The sequence below is a fragment of the Harpegnathos saltator genome, unplaced genomic scaffold (assembly GCF_003227715.2).
Source record: "Harpegnathos saltator strain DR-91 unplaced genomic scaffold, Hsal_v8.6 scaffold55, whole genome shotgun sequence".
NCBI classification, from domain to species: domain Eukaryota; kingdom Metazoa; phylum Arthropoda; class Insecta; order Hymenoptera; family Formicidae; genus Harpegnathos; species Harpegnathos saltator.
In genome coordinates, this window is record NW_020230371.1 from 484,928 (window position 1) to 504,773 (window position 19,846).

General features: G+C 37.4%; 4 protein-coding genes and 1 long non-coding RNA gene across 13 annotated transcripts; 3 read left to right on the top strand and 2 right to left on the bottom strand.

Moving 5' to 3' along the window:
• Nucleotides 1-1,214: 1,214 nt before the first annotated feature.
• Nucleotides 1,215-1,734, top strand: LOC109504660 (uncharacterized). Its single transcript, XR_002163145.2, has 2 exons — nt 1,215-1,552; nt 1,703-1,734. It is a non-coding gene; the product is annotated as an uncharacterized LOC109504660 (long non-coding RNA).
• A 96-nt stretch (nt 1,735-1,830) lies between these two features.
• Nucleotides 1,831-2,363, top strand: LOC105191768 (U3 small nucleolar ribonucleoprotein protein IMP4; the record flags this gene model as incomplete). Its single annotated transcript, XM_083287595.1, is given in 3 exon segments — nt 1,831-1,958; nt 1,960-2,145; nt 2,147-2,363. Coding segments are annotated over 3 exon segments (477 nt in total), but the record flags the coding sequence as incomplete, so codon positions are not given.
• A 1,005-nt stretch (nt 2,364-3,368) lies between these two features.
• LOC105191751 (HMG box-containing protein 4) lies at nt 3,369-6,298 on the top strand. Of its 9 annotated transcripts, XM_011155390.3 has the most exons (7): nt 3,369-3,565; nt 3,833-3,892; nt 4,341-4,784; nt 4,872-4,903; nt 4,964-5,039; nt 5,140-5,325; nt 5,627-6,298. In XM_011155390.3, the coding sequence occupies exons 1-7, from the start codon at nt 3,445-3,447 to the stop codon at nt 6,037-6,039; spliced, it is 1,332 nt and encodes a 443-aa protein (XP_011153692.1). In that variant the 5' UTR covers nt 3,369-3,444; the 3' UTR covers nt 6,040-6,298. The 9 variants fall into 9 exon arrangements, with proteins under 9 accessions (XP_011153692.1, XP_011153689.1, XP_025159261.1 ...); XM_011155387.3 differs by having other exon boundaries at nt 4,341-4,903; XM_011155392.3 differs by lacking the exon at nt 3,833-3,892 and adding an exon at nt 4,118-4,267 and having other exon boundaries at nt 3,522-3,565; nt 4,341-4,903; nt 5,627-6,295.
• A 25-nt stretch (nt 6,299-6,323) lies between these two features.
• On the bottom strand, nt 6,324-11,159 carry LOC105191752 (glycine dehydrogenase (decarboxylating), mitochondrial). Its single transcript, XM_011155395.3, has 10 exons — nt 10,707-11,159; nt 10,539-10,617; nt 9,620-9,755; nt 9,146-9,536; nt 8,507-9,027; nt 8,116-8,401; nt 7,386-8,035; nt 6,821-7,290; nt 6,583-6,728; nt 6,324-6,505 (listed from the first exon to the last, which is right to left on the bottom strand). Exons 1-10 carry the CDS (start codon nt 10,911-10,913, stop codon nt 6,398-6,400), a joined length of 2,994 nt encoding a protein of 997 aa, XP_011153697.1. The 5' UTR covers nt 10,914-11,159; the 3' UTR covers nt 6,324-6,397.
• Nucleotides 11,160-11,438: 279 nt separating this feature from the next.
• Nucleotides 11,439-14,249, bottom strand: pont (RuvB-like helicase pontin). The gene is made up of 3 exons (XM_011155386.3): nt 13,975-14,249; nt 13,053-13,728; nt 11,439-12,294 (listed from the first exon to the last, which is right to left on the bottom strand). Exons 1-3 carry the CDS (start codon nt 14,113-14,115, stop codon nt 11,741-11,743), a joined length of 1,371 nt encoding a protein of 456 aa, XP_011153688.1. The 5' UTR covers nt 14,116-14,249; the 3' UTR covers nt 11,439-11,740.
• Between the last annotated feature and the right edge of the window lie 5,597 nt (nt 14,250-19,846).

The window sequence follows — 19,846 nt, forward strand, 5'->3', positions numbered from 1 at the left end:
TTTGCGAACGAATTGAATATCCACCAGGCGATACTATGATACGTCCGAGAAAATGAACGCGACGCTACGGTGGTACATAAGACAGACGGTAAAAAGAAATTAATTGTTGCAATCTCGTGTTTACCCGCCTAGGGAGAGAGAGGGAGAGGGAGAAAGAGAGAGAGACAGAAAAATAATTTACAAAGCATTTAGCGGAACATTCTTCACTCCGGGTATATAATCGACAGATCGTTCCGATGAATTTTTCCTCTTTCGACGATGTGAAATGCGGAAGAGGATGCCCAAGGCGTGGAGTCCGCTGAACTATACACGTGTATACACACAGAGAAGATATATACATGCACAATGCACGCATATGCGCATGCACAAGCACGAACACACACAGGTGCTTCGAACGCATTGGACAAAATCACCGGTCTGGCCTCCTATCCGCCTATTTCGATGCTATTCATTGTTACTTTCATGCGTGATTGGCCGCGCTCAGATGGTTGCACAAAATAACACATCCTAGTCGAAACGCCATGAGCCGCGACGTGTGGGGGAGCAAGGTGATTCCTCCTCATACAGGCGAATCCCGCTCTGTGTTGCATTTTCTTTTATAAAGTGCATGTTGCAACGTGCGTGAGAGATCGTACAAACAACATTAAGGGACCCAGTAAATGTACAAGACAATGTGCCCAGGGAATGGTTAGGCTTAGTAATCAAACTGCTTCGCAAAGATTAATGATCCCTCGATTTTCAAGACTTTCTTTTAATAAAAAATAATAAGTAGAAATTGAATTTTGACAAATTATGCACGTCAATTTTCTAACAAGCCATTTGAATAAATTCATCGATTACAATAAAAATAATCTGACATTTCGTCATTTTAAGGTCAAAGAGATAATTTATACGAAAAATGCAAAATATAAATGATTGTTGATTGTTGATTTTGTGCAACCATAAAAAATTCTACCATTGTAAACTATAAATCTCTTCAAATCACTCATATTTTCTACGTTTTACTTCTTCATTATTTCTGTTTTCAAAACTAAAATATATTTTTGTATCCCATTTGTATCCCTTCTTTCAAGTATATATCAAGAGTACAGAAATGCAGATACACTAAGAAGCTATAACAGATTACTATTTAACCAACCGAATGACTCTAAACCACGAGAGAGTGTTGCAAGTCTTTGACAATGATGGCGCACTCAATACATTAAAGGCGCGTGTGACCAAACAGAACCTATAACCGAATATTGGGTTTGTTTTTTATAGCTGCACTGCTGAACTGGTGCAATAAGTTAAAATGAGACAATTATATTTTTCCTCACTCTAACTTATTGCACTAGTTCAGCAGTGCAGCTATAAAGAACGGACCCATTATTGTGAGTATAATTTACAGAATTTACAGAAGTGCAAAAGTAAAACTTCTTAGTCATATAACTGTATATACTTCGGAATGAGCTAAAGACACGGTGATCCCAATTTGATCACTATATCGGAAGAAAAAAGAAATTATTGTGAATATAATGTTGAGAAAGAGAGAGAAACGTGAGGAATTTTGAGTGTATGTTATAATAATTATAATAATCTCGATAAGAATACTTTCTCCGCAGCAATTAACACAAGTTACACAAAAAAGATTGGCTAAAATATGTGATCATAAATAACAAAGATGTTGCGACGACAAGCACGATTACATAGAGAATATCTACAGGAAGTCTAGGACAATATGAAAGGAATCCAGGAGAAAAAATTAAGCTGAAATGTTGCCTGGAAGAGGACATACCTATTCATCCAGATCTATGTAAAAATGCCTTATATGTGCAGAGGAAGATGGAATGATACAGGGAAAAATACAGGGCTGGAGATGGTAGCAGCCATGGGAACAGAGATGTAATATGCCATATGGGCTTACCATATGGATCTGCAGCCTATTTCACATTGTCCGATGTCATAATGAGACACGATATACATTGGCACAATGTCAGAGCAGTATCTACATTTAATTTTGTACAACTTCAAAACTAAATTGGGTCAGCGAGTGATGAATATTCTAAAGTATCTGTTTCCTATACCAAAGGAAGACAGCAAGAGAGTAATCACTTTTGCCAATCACGATGACTACATATGTTTCAGACATCATATACATAAGAAAACATGGCAAGGATGTTGAATTGTCAAAAGTAAGACTATATTTTCAAATGAAGCTATATGAAATTAAACTGAGTATTTTAGACATTGCTGCAACAACTGAATGGGCCTTGGGCAACAAGATGTTATATAATTCTATTATAATATGTCAGTTGACTGAATATTTATAAATAAATTTTTATATCATCAATATTTGTGTATAGGATAAATAATTCCAATGTATAATACATATGTTACAAATATTTCTACTTGTAACATGTAATATTCTATATATATATGTAAAATAAATATTTATATTTTAATATATATTAAGTGCCTCTTGAATTCAAAAATAATAACATACAGTATGTGTGTTATAAGCACAAATAGAGAGTTAATATTTCTATTTCAGTATCTATTATTTTGTACTTGAAGGAAATAATATAAGAGGAAGGAGAGAGAGGGCATATATATTAATACATAAATTATCACCATTACTTTTAGATTGTTAGATTGTAGAAACAGTAATGTAAACTTACCGTAATAACATATTGAATTTGTATTTTAAATTTATTTATATATATAATGTTACGTCTTATGCTCGATGCGATGAAAATCTAATTCGACTAAATATCTCATTTTGGCGCCAGCCATTTTGTCGCTTCTCTTCCTCCTTCGGTTTCTCCCTTCCCTCCTTCCACGACTAATAATTCGTATATAAAATCTAACTTTATACACATCTCTACGTTTCGCAGTACAATAGATGTGACTCATGTTATATGAATATATACTAATAAGACGTAAATTTAACTACAAAAAGGGTTGTGAGTCGGCAATGCAATCATAATTTTCGAACGATCGTTTAGCCGCTACAGTTAAGAATGAAAAGTATACGCCCGACTATGAGATAGGCAAATATATCGCATCAGTCGTCGCAAATTAATATGCCAAACGAACCTTTCAATCCGATTCTACTCCATCCTCGAAGATCTCCTGCAATTTCCTCCTGATTACCGTTATTTTGTGCGATTCACGACGCAGTAGAAAATTTACGATGTCACCGTTGTAGATTTCCTAAAAATGGCCTACCACTTGAAGTGAGCTCGCAATTCAAAGTTTGAAATATTGCGCCGCGCATGCGCACTACGTTTGCACTACTTTTAAACACGTATGGCGAGCAGCAATTGTTTTTCAGACAGTCATATGAATAAATAGAACCGCATTTCGTCAGTCAGTTAGTGCAGAAGAGATCGCAGTAGTATACGTGTCGGTAAGAATCATCATCGTTTGGAGGTTGTGACTACGTGGTCGTTCTACATCATCGTCATGCCAAAGTTCGTTCGTAAGCCCGCGAAATCCGTCAAGACGCCACGGAGCGGAAAACACGCAGATCAGCGGAAGGACGCTATGGATATGTTCGGCTCGCCAAAACGACAGAAGAACGATGGTGAGATCGGTTTTCGCCGTGTCGTTTGCAACCACATCGGTTAGCTAGATCGTTTGCTTGCTCTTACTGATATCGCTTGCAGTGAAATCGCATGATTTGCGCGCATTCGTAGAAAATCCCGGAGTTTTCTTTGTGCGATATTCTGTTGTGATTTCTGGCATTTTCAAGGTGCTAGCGCTTCGGCATACACGGCGGGTAATCGCCGTACTAACCGACGTATACATTTGCCCTCTGTTTGTGGTTAGAATGTTGAAAATCTTATTTCAGAAACTAATGTCGATTATGCTGAACTACATTTCTGTACTTGTAATAACGAATATAACGATGGTAAAGATTCCTTTATATGCTGCTTGAACTTTTTACAATCGGTCATTTATACATATAACAACTCTTGTCAGACAATTGTGCCAAAGTATTCAAATTTGTTATTAAAATTTATCTCGGTCTTGTTTTTTCCTCTTCATTTTATTTATCATGTGCTCTATAAGAAATATCTAATTAACTGAATAATTGATTGTTACATGCATATAATACACTACGTAATTTTCATAGAAAAGAATTTAGCAAAGAGAGAAACTGAGAGTTGTACTGCGACTGGCTGCCAACAACTTTAATAGCTGATATCTTATAGCCTGCGTGTAGAAGTGTAGACCTTGTCTCTCTATATAGTGTCTATCCTGAATCTATAGATGTCTCAGCTTGGTAGTTAGCTATTGCAAAGTACATTAGACTCTTTCCTTTTTTTTGGCAAGGTGCAGTCTGCTTTATCTTTCAGATCTAGAGGTCACGGGTATCTCGCGCAGTGGCCGGGTGAGGAAGAAATCCTCCAAGCTCGTTGACTTTGAATCACCCGATGACCTTGCTGAAAATAAACATAAACGGCAAATAAAGGCACAGCAGCATGCTCATCAGCAACTGTTGGAACAATATGAAGTACAACCACATCAGCAACAACAAATATCACCCATACAATCGGTTCAACCGAATAGCGGTGGACGACAAAGAAAGAATTCTGATTCTAATCAGTTACAGCAAAGAATCAAGACAGAGCCACCCATGTCTGACAATGATGGACAGTCGTCAGCTTCAGATTCCGATGATCCCTCTGGGATAAATGAAGATGAGAGATATAGTATGGATTCGGGAAGCGACAATGAAGCTGATCCCCTTATGATAGATGACAGAGAAACAGGGTTTAGGAAACTAGAGCCACCTGCAGGTCAGGAAACACCATCACAAGCAAATAGTTTATATATGCTTGAAAAGTGTAAGAAAAAGTTAATTATTAAAGATGGAAAAATTATAGGCAAGACAAAGGCTCAACGCAAAGATAAAGGGGTATGTACTAAGTGATGAATGATGCAGAAGAGTGGTGCCTTAATCTTTTGATATTTTTAGAAGACGAGGTTTACCGCTTACATGCTATGGGCAAAGAAAATTAGGCAAGAACTATTAGAGCAATCTCCTTACATGGGTATCTAAGCTGTATTTATTTATTTTTTTTTTTTTTTTTTTTTTTTAGCAAAAGCGCATGCGACTTTGATGTTGTTTTATATGATTGTTGCTTTTTGTAGATTTCGCGGCAATTTCTAAACGATTAGGAGAGCTATGGGCTACAGTACCACATCTGGAAAAGTATAATTGGCGCAGGCGTGCAAAACGCTTAGCAGCAAAGCCTCATTCTTTACCAACCAGTAAAGATGAACCTATCTGGAAAATGCCACCACCCGCCTCGCGAAAAAAATTCATTAATAAAATTGGTGGGTTTGTTGGTTCTTGTAATATAGGCAGTTATGATATGTATGTTAATATGTTATGTGGTAGTATACATATAGTATATATATATATATATATATATATATACATTTGTATATTTTTCCCTCTCGTGCATGCGTGCATTAGCGGAAAATATCGGATCAAATATATCCGTCTCTTTCTCTGTCTCTGGTTTTTCTCGTAGTTGTTACTTTTTCGTTTGTCTTATGCGTGCATGAGTTTCGTTTAAAATAAATATTCAGTACGACATTAACAAGTCATATTCTTGTATGCATTGCATTTCAGGTAATGGTAAAGAGACGAAGCCTGCTTCTACAAAAAAGACTATTCAACTCGGCGTGCCGTCCGTCGTGGGCAATATTCCGGTTTCACCACCAGCGAATCGCACCGGCAAAGATATGGTGAATGAGCCAGTAATCGGTACTGGAATGTACAAAGTTATCGGGACACAACCCATTGATGTCGCAGCTCATCTAAAACTGCTTGGTGAGAGCCTGACAATTATCGGGGAACGCTTGAAGGAACACGACGGTCAGATTGCGGTTTCCGGCAGCCTCTCGGTGTTATTGGACTCGTTGCTCTGTGCCTTAGGTCCGTTGGTTTGTTTAACGCAACAAGTGTCGGAAACTAACGGAGCTAAACCCGAAACGCTCTCTCAAATGCTCGACAACATTGCTTACTTAATGCCCGGTCTATAATATATGTACAAAGTATATAAAGTATACGACACAGATGAAGTAAATACATAAAACACATAAAATTACTTAGAGCAGTGTAAATAGAAATATACTGAAAATAGACAAAGAATAGGAAAGTGATAGAGATCTTTTACTCGTAAGAGAGCGTGAAAATAAAATTGGAAACGTGAATCGCTAACTTACGCTGAGAATTCAAATTGTTGGAAAAAAAGATCCTTATTGTATTTTAACTGTTCGCCTCAAAAAGGAATATAATGTTTTACATAAATAATATATTTGTATAAAAGTGATAATAAATATTTAACTAGTCCTATTATATAAAGCTAACTGTACATGTTGTGCGATAACGACGTCACGGCTACTGCTCTGGCAGAATAGGTGGGCACGTACAGAACAGATTCTTGTCGCCATATATATCGTCTATCCTTCCGACGCTTGGCCAAATCTTGTTTTTTCGCACAAATGGCTAAGGTGACGATTAAAATTTCGATTAATACACACGTTCAGCTAGAAAACCCGGTAAAGTGCTCATGATATACTCACAGCGGGAAAAGCCGCTAACTCTCGTGAATACAGTCTATTCCATTCGCTCGTGATCACTTGTTCCTGCGTATGAGGTGCCATTTTCAAAGGATTCTGCACAATATCTAACTTTCCTCCTTCGATATCGGCAATCTCGTTTCTTATAGCTGTAGCAAAAGAAATGTAAACTTGAGCAAGCGACGAGAATATTGACGCTTAAAGTATCTAGTAACAATCGTTTTTTAAAAAAACAACTTACAAATTAGAGAATCGCAAAATCTATCCAGCTCAGTCTTATCCTCAGATTCAGTCGGCTCGACCATTAAAGTCCCAGCAACAGGCCAGCTCATGGTCGGCGCGTGGAAACCATAATCCATCAATCTCTTGGCAATGTCAACTGCTTCGATGTTGGCAGTCTTCTTTAGGTCTCTCACGTCTAGAATGAACTCGTGCGCGACTAGCCCGGCCTCTCCTTTATACAACGTTTTGTAATGTCCCTCCAGTCTCTTGCTCATGTAATTGGCATTGAGAATAGCCACCTGCGTAGCTTTGCGTAAACCTTTCGGGCCCATCATCTTGATATAAGCCCATGAGATCGGTAAAATAGCGGACGATCCGAAAGGCGCAGCCGAGACAGCACCTAGAGTCCTAATGTCGTCGTTGTTGTCGCCATTGCCCGAACAATTTATTACTGGATGACTCGGTAGGAAAGGTGTAAGATGTTTCTTTCTGTAAGTTAAATTTAAATTTTCGCAAATTACATAAGAATCGCATAATTCTCGACGAATGTAAACTCTAGGATAGGGAGAGAAACGTTCACTTACACTCCGATAGGACCCATACCGGGCCCACCACCTCCGTGAGGAATGCAGAAGGTTTTGTGCAAGTTGAGATGCGACACGTCGCTGCCGTAATCGCCGGGCCGACACAGGCCGACCTGAGCATTCATGTTGGCGCCGTCTAAGTACACTTGTCCGCCAGCGGTGTGCACCATGTCGCATATGTCGCCGACCGTCTCCTCGAACACACCGTTCGTCGATGGATACGTTATCATCAAGCACGACAAAGTCTGCCGGTACTTGTCAACCATCTCCGTCAAGTGCGCCATGTCGACAGAACCGTCCTTGCGCACGAAAATCGGCTCCACCTGCATACCCGCCATTTGGGCGGACGCGGGATTCGTGCCGTGCGCCGATGTCGGGATCAAGCACACCTGCCTGCACTTGTCACCCCTGGACTCGTGATAACACTGTATCGCCCTCAAGCCTGCATATTCACCCTGAGCCCCGCTATTCGGTTGGAAACTGACGGCGTCGTAGCCAGTAATCGCGCACAGATCTTGCTCCAGTTCGGCAAACAGTCGCTGATAACCCTTGGCCTGTTCGACCGGAGCGAAGGGATGTATGTCTGTGAAGCCTTTCAAGCTGCAAGGCATCATCTCCGTTGTCGAGTTGAGTTTCATCGTGCAGGAACCCTGGTGAATGATAACGCTAAGATAAAGCAGAAGCACGAGCTCGGGTCTGTTCGCCGCCTATGAGATAAATTCTCGCTTACCAATGGAATCATGCTATGTACAAGAGATACATCCTTGTTCTCCAGAGATTTCATGTATCTAACTATCCTTGTCTCGGAATGATAGCTGTTGAAGACAGGGTGTTGCAGGTACGGAATGGTACGGTGGAAGTCGTCCGATTTGTCCAAGCTTCTCGCAAGGTAACTTTCGTTCCTGACGACATTATTCACCGTGGTATTCGCCGAGAATATCTTAAAGAGATCATTCACGTCCTCTATCGTCGTTGTCTCATCGAGAGATATTCCAACTGTACCGTCGTTATGGTATCTACAAGTTTTCATGGGATCACAATAGACTGTTTTTCAGTGCCTATTTAACAGATTATCGTCGCGTTTCAAACACTGCGCATTTCGCACAGCGTCAGACACAAACCTTAAGTTTATCTTAGCTTCCCTCGCGTTCTCCTTCACCGTCTGAATAGGGATCTTCGGCGACACTCTGATGGTGTCGAAGAAATATATATTCTTGATCATGTTACCCGCTGTTTCCAAGCCGTTAACAAGAACCAACGTTAAATTGTGCACTCTGCTCGCGATGTTTCGTATACCTTGTGGTCCATGGTACACCGCATACATCGCAGACATATTAGCCAACAAAGCTTGTGCAGTGCAAATATTACTGGTGGCTTTGTCCCTTCTGATGTGTTGCTCACGCGTCTGAAGGGCCAACCGGTAAGCCTCTCGCCCGCCGGAGTCTCTCGTCACACCTATCATCCTGCCGGGCATCAGCCGCACCAGCTTCTGCCGGCAGGCGAAGAATCCAGCGTGGGGTCCGCCGTATCCGAGAGGAACTCCGAAACGTTGACTGGTGCCCACGCATATGTCGACTCCGAATTCGCTCGGTGGTTGAAGCACAGCCATCGCTAGCAGATCGGTGGCAGAGCACACAAGCGTCTGATAAGACATATAAGGTATCGATATGTTATATCATTATATATACTAACTAAATAAAAAATTAACTAATTTAATAAGAAAGTTTCCAATGTGTTACAATGTTTGACAATACACGTACTCCGTTAGCCTGCGCTTTCTGAACAATGTCCGTGAAATCGTGTATACAGCCGTTCGTGTCGGGATATTGTATGAGGATACCGGCGATGTCCTTCGCGCTCGTGTCCACTCTAAAGACATCTCCAATTTCCAGGGTGAGGCCCAAGGAAGTGGCACGCGTCGCGACCACGCTGACAGTCTGCGGATGCGCCTTGTCGGAGACGAACAACTTCTTCCGTCTGTTGTACCTGCAGGCGAGGGTCAAAGCTTCGGCCGCTGCCGTCCCTTCGTCCAAGAGGGAAGCATTCGCCACTTCCATCCCGGTTAAATCGCATATCATGGTCTGGTAGTTGAGCAAACCTTCCAGCCTTCCCTGCGAGATCTCCGGCTGATAAGGAGTGTACTGCGTCGTCCTGCAACGAGATGCGGCAAGATTTTTCTTCTAAAATTTTACGTTTACTAACTATTTTATTTTATTTTTCGGCGAGTTACTTACCATCCTGGATTTTCAAAGATATTGCGCATAATCGTGTGCGGCACACAGCAATTGTTGTAGCCCATGCCTATGTAAGAACGCCATACTTCATTTTCTTCCGAAATTTTTGTGACTCGCTTCATCAGCTCGTACTCGGCTGCAAAAAGATGGATCTGCATTGATATTTCGTAATAATATAAAATTCATTCTGTTGACCAATTCATAATCAAAATTATAATCGTCGAAGCGTATACGATTGGCAAAATGTAATATTCTAGCATACTATGTGCACATGTACGTAATGTCACGATAAGATAATGAATTTATAAATTTCTGACGACAATCGAGAAAATCACATGAAGCGGAACGGATGCACGAGATTGAACTGTGACCTTGATTAAAAACGCTATAATTTCTCGAACTTTCCGCACAACATATCTCGAAAGTTGATTGCGTTACAAAATTTAGGTCTAGTTGATATAGTGCTTGATAGAATTGCATTAATTATTGACATCGTATTTAATTGTACAATGTATTTATACATTATAAATGTACGTATTAACGAGGATCGTGTTCGACGAAATGCGTTATGATAACCGAAGGTTATCACTTTGAGGGCAGCTCGAGATGTAAAGTCGCGTGACTCGTCACGTTTCTACCAGAGATATACACGATTGCCACGTATCTTGCAAGGAAAAAAATATGAACACTATACTTCTGTATCTTGAAAGTTGGAAAAACATACATTGGTTTTTTTGCCCCTTCTGAGATATAGATTGTGTATTCATGAACATGTCTCAAGAGACCCCCTGCCTGATTCTATCGATTTTAAATAGAACAAAAACCAAACAATCTACTACTGAACTTGTGAAACTGTTGAATTTTATTAAAATTTAAAAATATTATACTTGTATACTGATTACAAGAATATATCACTCACTGAGAGGCTCGTCAATGCTCAAGTCTTTCTTGTGGAGAATTTTAGCCGGTACCGCCGCTTCCGTTAGTTCATTAAGGCTCTGAAATGCCAAATCGCAAGTGAAATTAATCAAGTCACAATCCAAATAGAGGTTTGCTCATTATACGGTGTTAATATCAAATGAATTACCTTGTATCCGATGGTTCGCAGCATTTTTAACTGTTCATGTTCCCTTGGTCCAATATGTCTCACTTGGAATTCTTCCTTTTGCGGAAGCATTCCTTCGAGTTTCTCCCTCTGCGAACTACTTGATTGCAATCCACGCGCGTGTCGAGTCGCGATATTGTGTTTGTGCAGTAATCTGCAACACCTTGCCATCTTCGAAGTGTACAACATTGTAATTTTTGATAGAAAATAACATGCACACACAAATTGTCGAGAAGAACGACCGCGTCGTGTGACTCACGATATTGCCACGTTATCGACGAGAGTCTCCGTAAAACTAAGAAATGTTAAACTCTTGACGGAGATTTTATATCCACTACATCATACTCCGATGTCACAATTTCTGATTACCGTTTGACTTGAACTCTGAGCTCTGTCTAAAAGGTCTAAAATAATATTTTGATATTTTGCAATTGTTATCACGCTTGTTATATATCTTGCAATATTTACAAATTTAACGCTCGATCTAATGTAGCTTAACAAAACTTCATCATTTTGTTTTTCGCAGCAGTTTCGCGGACGTTAAAGAAGATTATACGTGATATTGTATTTTTCATAAGTTTTATATTTTACCATTATTATATTCCCAGAGATATATTTTTAATTATATCAAATATAGCTAAAAATATATTAGTTATTTTAGAAATGTATATAAATACATATACACATACTTTACACTCTTTGTCAAACCTTTATTTGTGCAATCTATATTATTTATACAAACGACATATTTATACGTAAGATCAGTTTGTATGAAAATCTTTAGCAATATATATGTTCTTCGTTAATTATAATATTATACTAACATTACCATGCTATATATACAATTCAGGCAATTATCATTCTGATACGACAGAGAAAATTTGAAAATAGAATCTGATGAATCAATCACGAGTTGACCAAATTATTTTTTAGTCTGGATTCTGGAAAATGAAGGGAAGCAACTTCGAAGAAATTATTGTATTGAAGAATTACTGTAATACTTAATATTGTAATTTTTATTTCATAAATTTATCTTGATTTTGCGTCAATATTTTGGCAGACGACTTAGCATCTAAGAAAAGCGCTCTAACTTCGTCGACGTCTTCCTTTTTCACGCTGGTTCTCTCGTTGACCTTCGCTGCTAAGGACGCGGGTGTCAAAAGCTGTACTACATATCGCAGAGTGGTTTTTGTGCCGAGTTCAGCGAGAGCAGATAGACCGTCGTCTTCGATTTGTAAGCCTTCCGTGACGGCTCTCAGTTTCACGATCTGTTCGATCTCTTGCCTGGAATAAGGAAGAGTCCTGATGATGAGTAGACGATCCAACAGGTCGAGAGGTATGCCATGCGGAGAAATGATGTCTTCAGTGCCCCGAATTATGCAACGGCCACGATTTGTAGCAAAAATAACAATCGGTGCTATAGCGCTCTCCAGAGCACGGTGTAAGTACGTAAACGTCTCTATATCAAGCATGTGAACTTCATCTATGAACAATACTCCTGGCACTAGCTCAGCGATACCTTGATCGATATACTTGTTCACTACTTTATTTATTTCTTTCCGGAGCTTGTCTGAGAAATAATTTATATATATATATATAGTTAAATATATACTTCCATTTTCAGATAAAAGTGTACATGTTATAGAACAGTGCCCGGAATTACTTGCACGATCGGGCCGATTTCTGAGAGCTACGCCTCCTTACTTCCCCTTACCGCTCCAGCCCGCACGGCGGACCTAGAAACTGACAGTCGCGAGGCGCTGTCTCAGGCACGTCACATGAGACAGTCACATGAGACGCTTCACAGTTTAACATAGCTGAAATTAATTTATTTATTAAAACAACTCCATAGGCATTTTTTATAGTTTACTAATATAATATAGTCTTAATATTAATATAAATATATATTAATAGAAATATTAATATAAGTAATATTCTTAATATAACTATAATATACACTGTATACACTGTAATATTTCTATTAATATATATTTATATTAATATTAAGACTATATTATATTAGTAAACTATAAAAAATGCCTATGGAGTTGTTTTAATAAATAAATTAATTTCAGCTATGTTAAACTGTGAAGCGTCTCATGTGACTGTCTCATGTGACGTGCCTGAGACAGCGCCTCGCGACTGTCAGTTTCTAGGTCCGCCGTGCGGGCTGGAGCGGTAAGGGGAAGTAAGGAGGCGTAGCTCTCAGAAATCGGCCCGATCGTGCAAGTAATTCCGGGCACTGTTATAGAATGTTAGCAATTTATATTGAATTAAATAATGTATAAATAACACTTAAGTAAATAATGTATAAATAACACTTTTTACCTGTAATTTCTGTCTTTTTAGGTTTCATCAATTGCCCCATCATTGACATTATATCCTGACCTCCCTGTGGTTTAGCATTAGCTACATCCAAATCATGCAGTGTTACATCCTGGATAACTTCCTTCTTTTTATGTACATCACCTTTCGGTAATGGAACATATTCCTCCGCTTCCAAGTCAAATTCTGTAGCGAAATTGTCGCTTCGGCCTTGTCTCTTTACAGCACCGCTGTTTGCCTCAATATAGATTACATCACCAGTTTCTACCTTCTCTTTTTGCAAAGACTCATATATGGAAGGATCTAGCTTTAATTGTTTGGTACCCTTGGCTGTCTTTAAACCAATAACTACATGTGAGACAGTTTTGCCATAACCACCCATGGGATTCTCTGTTTCCACAGGTGTCAACTCTGTTACTTCACCCTCATATACTTCCTTTGTCTCTTTGATTCTCAAGCCAATAGCTCTTCTAAAGTTCTCCATGAGTACCTCTGTCTTCTTTATCTCAGAACTATAAACTTCTGAACCCACCATAGGACAAAAAGGTACTTTGTTACCAAGTTCTTGAGCAATAGCAAGAGCTATAGCAGTCTTGCCTGTGCCTGGTGGACCAGCCAATAATACAGCACGTCCTGCCATTCTCTTTGACTTTATCATATCGACAACAATTCCAGCTGCCTATGCAATGTAAATATTATAATTGAATGTCAAACCACTTTAATGATACACACACACACATATATATATATATGTTTGTTTTCCTTTTTGATCAACATACAAACAGACGACGAGTGTGAAAAGTCATTTCTTAGTGCGCAATTTTGACTTAAAAAATCTTATTTTCAACACAATCAAGAAAACAAACAAGTTTGTACGATAGTGTACGATTCTTATAGAAATATCGCTCTTAAGAAATTAACTAACCTCACGCGCCATTTCTTGACCCACAAGACCGGCTGCGTTTTGTATGGCGATACCATTCTCGTCGAGCCCCAAGCCCTTGATATGCGTGTGCGCGGAGATTCTCTGTGTTTTGGCAGTGCTTTTCACCTCCTCGATCTTCATCGTTGCGACTCTTCGTAAATCGAAACGGTAAGAGAATCAAGGAAGGCACGCATAAACACGTTGCTAGCGAGGTTTGTTTGGTTGATAATGTTTCTGTTGCTCTCACTCACACTCTCTCTCTCTCTCTCTCTCTCTTTCTCTCTTTTTCTCTCTCTCCCTTTCTCTCTTTTTTCACAATATTGGCTTTAGAAGCTTAATAAAAAATATATTAATAAATATAAAAAATTAATAATAAATATAACGGGTTAATATATTTTATACCCCTTATCCAACTTGTGGTTTGAGTCTCGGCTAAATTTATAGAGGTCGGTAATTTGTGATTCGAATCCCGACTTAATTTTAAGAAAGCAGGTAAATCATGGTTTAAATCTTGGCTATATCACTTTTTAACTGAAACACGAATCATTATTTACCAACCTCCACAAAATTTAGTCAAAACCACCGACGAGATACCATAAAGACTGTGGATATTTTTGTCTTTGTCGTCATCTTCGTCGTCGTCGTCGTCGTCTTCATCGTATTCGTCGTATTCGTTGTCTTCGTCGTCGTCTTCGTCGTCTTCGTCATCGTCTTCGTATTCGTCATCTTCGTCGTCTTTGTAATCGGTTGATATAGGACTATATTGCGGCAAAAGGCCCATTCCTGTATCTTTAACCAGTTAGGAGATAACAAAAGTTAAAACTTTTAAACTGTATTGTTAATATCTCCGCTTCTACTGGGAATTGAGAGTCGAGATTTATGGTGAGAATAGGGTTGATACAGGAATATATTGAGGTAAAAGCGCGTTCCTGTATCTTGAGCCGTTTAGGAGATACCAAAGGTTACATTTTTAAATTTTAAGTTAATTTTAATTGAAATTTGAATTTAAATGTTCATATCTCCGCTTCTACTGGGAATTGAGAGTCGAGATTTATGGTGAGAATAGGGTTGATACAGGACTATATTGAGGCAAAAGCGCGTTCCTGTATCTTGAGCCATTTAGGAGATACCGAAGGTTACATTTTTAAATTTTAAGTTAATTTTAATTGAAATTTGAATTTAAATGTTCATATCTCCGCTTCTACTGGGAATTGAGAGTCGAAATTTATGGTGAGAATAGGCTTGATACAGGACTATATTGAGGCAAAAGCGCGTTCCTGTATCTTGAGCCATTTAGGAGATACCGAAGGTTACATTTTTAAATTTTAAGTTAATTTTAATTGAAATTTGAATTTAAATGTTCATATCTCCGCTTCTACTGGGAATTGAGAGTCGAAATTTATGGTGAGAATAGGGTTGATACAGGACTATATTGAGGCAAAAGCGCGTTCCTGTATCTTGAGCCGTTTAGGAGATACCGAAGGTTACATTTTTAATTTTAAGTTAATTTTAATTGAAATTTGAATTTAAATGTTCATATCTCCGCTTCTACTGGGAATTGAGAGTCGAGATTTATGGTGAGAATAGGGTTGATACAGGACTATATTGAGGCAAAAGCGCGTTCCTGTATCTTGAGCCGTTTAGGAGATACCGAAGGTTACATTTTTAATTTTAAGTTAATTTTAATTGAAATTTGAATTTAAATGTTCATATCTCCGCTTCTACTGGGAATTGAGAGTCGAGATTTATGGTGAGAATAGGGTTGATACAGGACTATATTGAGGCAAAAGCGCGTTCCTGTATCTTGAGCCATTTAGGAGATACCGAAGGTTACATTTTTAAATTTTAAGTTAATTTTAATTGAAATTTGAATTTAAATGTTCATATCTCCGCTTCTACTGGGAATTGAGAGTCGAAATTTATGGTGAGAATAGGCGTGATACAGGACTATATTGAGGCAAAAGCGCGTTCCTGTATCTTGAGCCGTTTAGGAGATACCGAAGGTTACATTTTTTAATTTTAAGTTAATTTTAATTTAAATTTGAATTTAAATGTTCATATCTCCGCTTCTACTGGGAATTGAGAGTCGAAATTTATGGCGAGAATAGGGTTGATACAGGACTATATTGAGGCAAAAGCGCGTTCCTGTATCTTGAGCCGTTTAGGAGATACCGAAGGTTACATTTTTAAATTTTAAGTTAATTTTAATTGAAATTTGAATTTAAATGTTCATATCTCCGCTTCTACTGGGAATTGAGAGTCGAGATTTATGGTGAGAATAGGGTTGATACAGGACTATATTGAGGCAAAAGCGCGTTCCTGTATCTGGAGCGTTTAGGAGATACCGAAGGTTACATTTTTAAATTTTAAGTTAATTTTAATTGAAATTTGAATTTAAATGTTCATATCTCCGCTTCTACTGGGAATTGAGAGTCGAAATTTATAGTGGGGATAGGGTTGATACAGGACTATATTGAGGCAAAAGCGCGTTCCTGTATCTTGAGCCGTTTAGGAGATATCGAAGGTTACATTTTTAAATTTTACGTTAATTTTAATTGAAATTTGAATTTAAATGTTCATATCTCCGCTTCTACTGGGAATTGAGAGTCGAGATTTATGGTGAGAATAGGGTTGATACAGGACTATATTGAGGCAAAAGCGCGTTCCTGTATCTTGAGCCGTTTAGGAGATACCGAAGGTTACATTTTTTAATTTCAAGTTAATTTTAATTGAAATTTGAATTTAAATGTTCATATCTCCGCTTCTACTGGGAATTGAGAGTCGAGATTTATGGTGAGAATAGGGTTGATACAGGACTATATTGAGGCAAAAGCGCGTTCCTGTATCTTGAGCCGTTTAGGAGATACCGAAGGTTACATTTTTAAATTTTAAGTTAATTTTAATTGAAATTTGAATTTAAATGTTCATATCTCCGCTTCTACTGGGAATTGAGAGTCGAGATTTATAGTGAGAATAGGGTTGATACAGGACTATATTGAGGCAAAAGCGCATTCCTGTATCTTGAGCCGTCTTGGAGCGCGCCGAGAGACGTAGCCGAGGACAGCGATACATCATATATGGTATTCGAGGTACCTTGAGTTATTATTATTACGCATTATTATTTTTCTGATTTTAACGGACCTTACTCGAAATAAGGACATACCCGAGTCGAAATTAGATCAGCATTCATAGTTTATATTTTGAAAAATGATAAAATAGCTTGAGATTTGATTATTCCTCCGATTAACCTAATTTCACGTAACATGAGTTCTACTTTTCTTTTCACATAAAATATGAATGTCTATTCAAGCAAGGTTGCTGAGGCAAGCTGAGGATTATCAATACAAATTTGTAATTATGTTCTCAATGAAAAATTGCACATAATTTAAAAAACTATGAGTAATGATCTTAGAATCTGATATAAATTTTACAAGTGTTGATTTTTATTCGTCTAATAATGCTCGGATTGCTGTTTTTGTTTAGAATCTGCTAGAATGTCCGTTTCTCATTCTTGTTTATCTTTCTTATTATACCGAATCTGAATTAAAATCTCTATTAGTGAAACAGCATTATTAGACATAACCGTTGTCTTTTTGCAGCTTCAGCTCTTTTGAGAGCTACAATTCTCATCATTCTCATTAGAAAAAAGAAAAGAAAAAAAAGAGAAGAAAAAAGGAAAAAAGAATTTTAAGAATGATGAGAATTAAAAGTGTTTTTCATCTCCCCATTTCCTCTAATTCTTGTATGATTATTTAATCCTTATATATTTATCTCACGCGCAGTTCTAACAAAGGCAGTTCTATTTACGTTTTTATCTTTGTTCTCTTTCTTGCGCTGTTAAGCGAATATATAATCGACATCAACAAAAATTGCTCATTTAAATTAAGAATATAAGGATTAAGTACACATACATTATCGAGATAAACGAGTATTAAATAACTGCGGAATACGTCGCTGTTGAAGACTCATCATGGGCGAGACTGCGAGAGTAGCCAGATGTAACGTTCAGGTAGTACAAAGCTTGTTCACTATTGCGCATCTAGATATTCCGCATTGATTTTTCAAATTGGATGCAATTTGCAGGATCAATGTAGAATTAATATTTCGACTCGGGAAAGACTCGGGAATGAGAACGAATTGTCATTGCACTTGGACAATCTTCTGACACTGATTTCTCGTATTGATCGATATTCGATTTTCGATACTGATTTACTCTTTCATTCCTCTACAAGAAAAAAAATTGATACGACTCGTTCATTTACCCGCGTCAATTTGATGAATAAATTAAATATTGATCGGTCTTCAATTTTCGGTACTGATTTATTCTCTCATTTCTTTATAAGGCAAAAAAAATTGATACGAATCGTTCGTTTATCCGAGTTAATTTGTTGAATAAGATTAGAGGGGTAAGTACCTGAAAAATGAAAACAAATTGTCATTGCACTTGGACAATTTTTTGACACTGATTCACGGTATTGATCGATATTCGGTTTTTGATACTGATTTTTACGCTTTTATTTCTCTATAAGAAAAAAAAATTTATACGAATCGTTAATTTATCCGAGTTAATTTGTTGAATAAATTAAATATTGATCGGTCTTCAATTTTTGTTACTGACTGATTCTCTAATTTCTTTATAAAAGAAGAAAAATTGATACGAATCGCTCTTTTATCCGACTTAATTTATTGAATAAGATTAGTGGGGTAAGTACTTGAAAAATGTAAAAAATTGTCATTGCACTTGGACAATTTTCTGACACTGATTTACGGTATTGATCGATATTCGATTTTCGGTACTGATTTACTCTTTCATTTGTCTATAAGAAAAAAAAGTTCTTACGAACCGTTCATTTATTCGCGTTAATTTGATGAATAAATTAAATATTGATGAGTCTTCGGTTTTCGGTACTGATTTATTTTCTCATTTTTTTATAAGAGAATAAAAATTGTTACGATTCGTTCTTTTATCCGACTTAATTTGTTGAATAAATTAGTAGGGTAAGTACCTGCGAAATGGAAACAACTTGTCATTGACTTGGACAATTTTCTGACACTGATTTATGGTATTAATCGATATTTGGTTTTCGGTACTGATTTATTTTCTCATTTTTTTATAAGACAAAAAAATTGATACGAATCGTTCGTTTATCCAAGTTTGTTGAATAAGATTAGAGGGGTAAGTACCTGAAAAATGAGAACAAATTGTCATTGCACTTGGACAATTTTTTGACACTGATTTATGGTATTAATCTATATTCGATTTTCGGTACTGATTTACTCTTTCATTTGTCTATAAGAAAACATAAAATTAATACGAATCGTTTATTTGTCCGCGTTAATTTGATGAATAAATTAAATATTGATCGGTCTTCAATCTTCGGTACTGATTTATTCTCTCATTTCTTTATAAGAAAAGAAAAATTGATACGAATCATTCATTTATTCGAGTTAATTTGTTGAGTAAATTAGAGGGGTAAGTACCTGAAAAATGAGAACAAATTGTCATTGCACTTGGACAATTTTCTGACACTGCTTTACGGTATTGATCGATATTCGATTTTCGGTACTGATTTACGCTTTCATTTCTCTATAAGAAAAAAAAATGCATACGAATCGTTCATTTATTCGCGTTAATTTGATGAATAAATTAAATATTGATGAGTCTTCGGTTTTCGGTACTGATTTATTTTCTCATTTTTTATAAGAGAATAAAAATTGGTACGATTCGTTCTTTTATCCGACTTAATTTGTTGAATAAATTAGTAGAGTAAATACCTGCAAAATGAAAACAACTTGTCATTGCACTTGGACAATTTTCTTGACATTGATTTATGGTATTGTTCAGTCTTCGGTTTTCGGTACTGATTCATTT

Bases quoted from the DNA above. Each gene is read 5' to 3' on its own strand.
- LOC105191751 (XM_011155387.3), top strand. From the start codon at position 3,445: ATGCCAAAGTTCGTTCGTAAGCCCGCGAAATCCGTCAAGACGCCACGG. The intron at 3,893-4,340 runs GTAAAGATTCCT...TTTATCTTTCAG, and splicing joins TAATAACGAATATAACGATG to ATCTAGAGGTCACGGGTATC. The intron at 4,904-4,963 runs GTATGTACTAAG...TGATATTTTTAG, and splicing joins CTCAACGCAAAGATAAAGGG to AAGACGAGGTTTACCGCTTA.
- pont (XM_011155386.3), bottom strand. From the start codon at position 14,115: ATGAAGATCGAGGAGGTGAAAAGCACTGCCAAAACACAGAGAATCTCC. The intron at 13,729-13,974 runs GTTAGTTAATTT...TACATTGCATAG, and splicing joins GTCAAGAAATGGCGCGTGAG to GCAGCTGGAATTGTTGTCGA. The intron at 12,295-13,052 runs GTAAAAAGTGTT...ATTATTTCTCAG, and splicing joins TAAAAAGACAGAAATTACAG to ACAAGCTCCGGAAAGAAATA.
- LOC105191752 (XM_011155395.3), bottom strand. From the start codon at position 10,913: ATGTTGTACACTTCGAAGATGGCAAGGTGTTGCAGATTACTGCACAAA. The intron at 8,402-8,506 runs GTTTGTGTCTGA...GAAAACTTGTAG, and splicing joins GAAGCTAAGATAAACTTAAG to ATACCATAACGACGGTACAG. The intron at 8,036-8,115 runs GTAAGCGAGAAT...ATCATTCACCAG, and splicing joins TACATAGCATGATTCCATTG to GGTTCCTGCACGATGAAACT.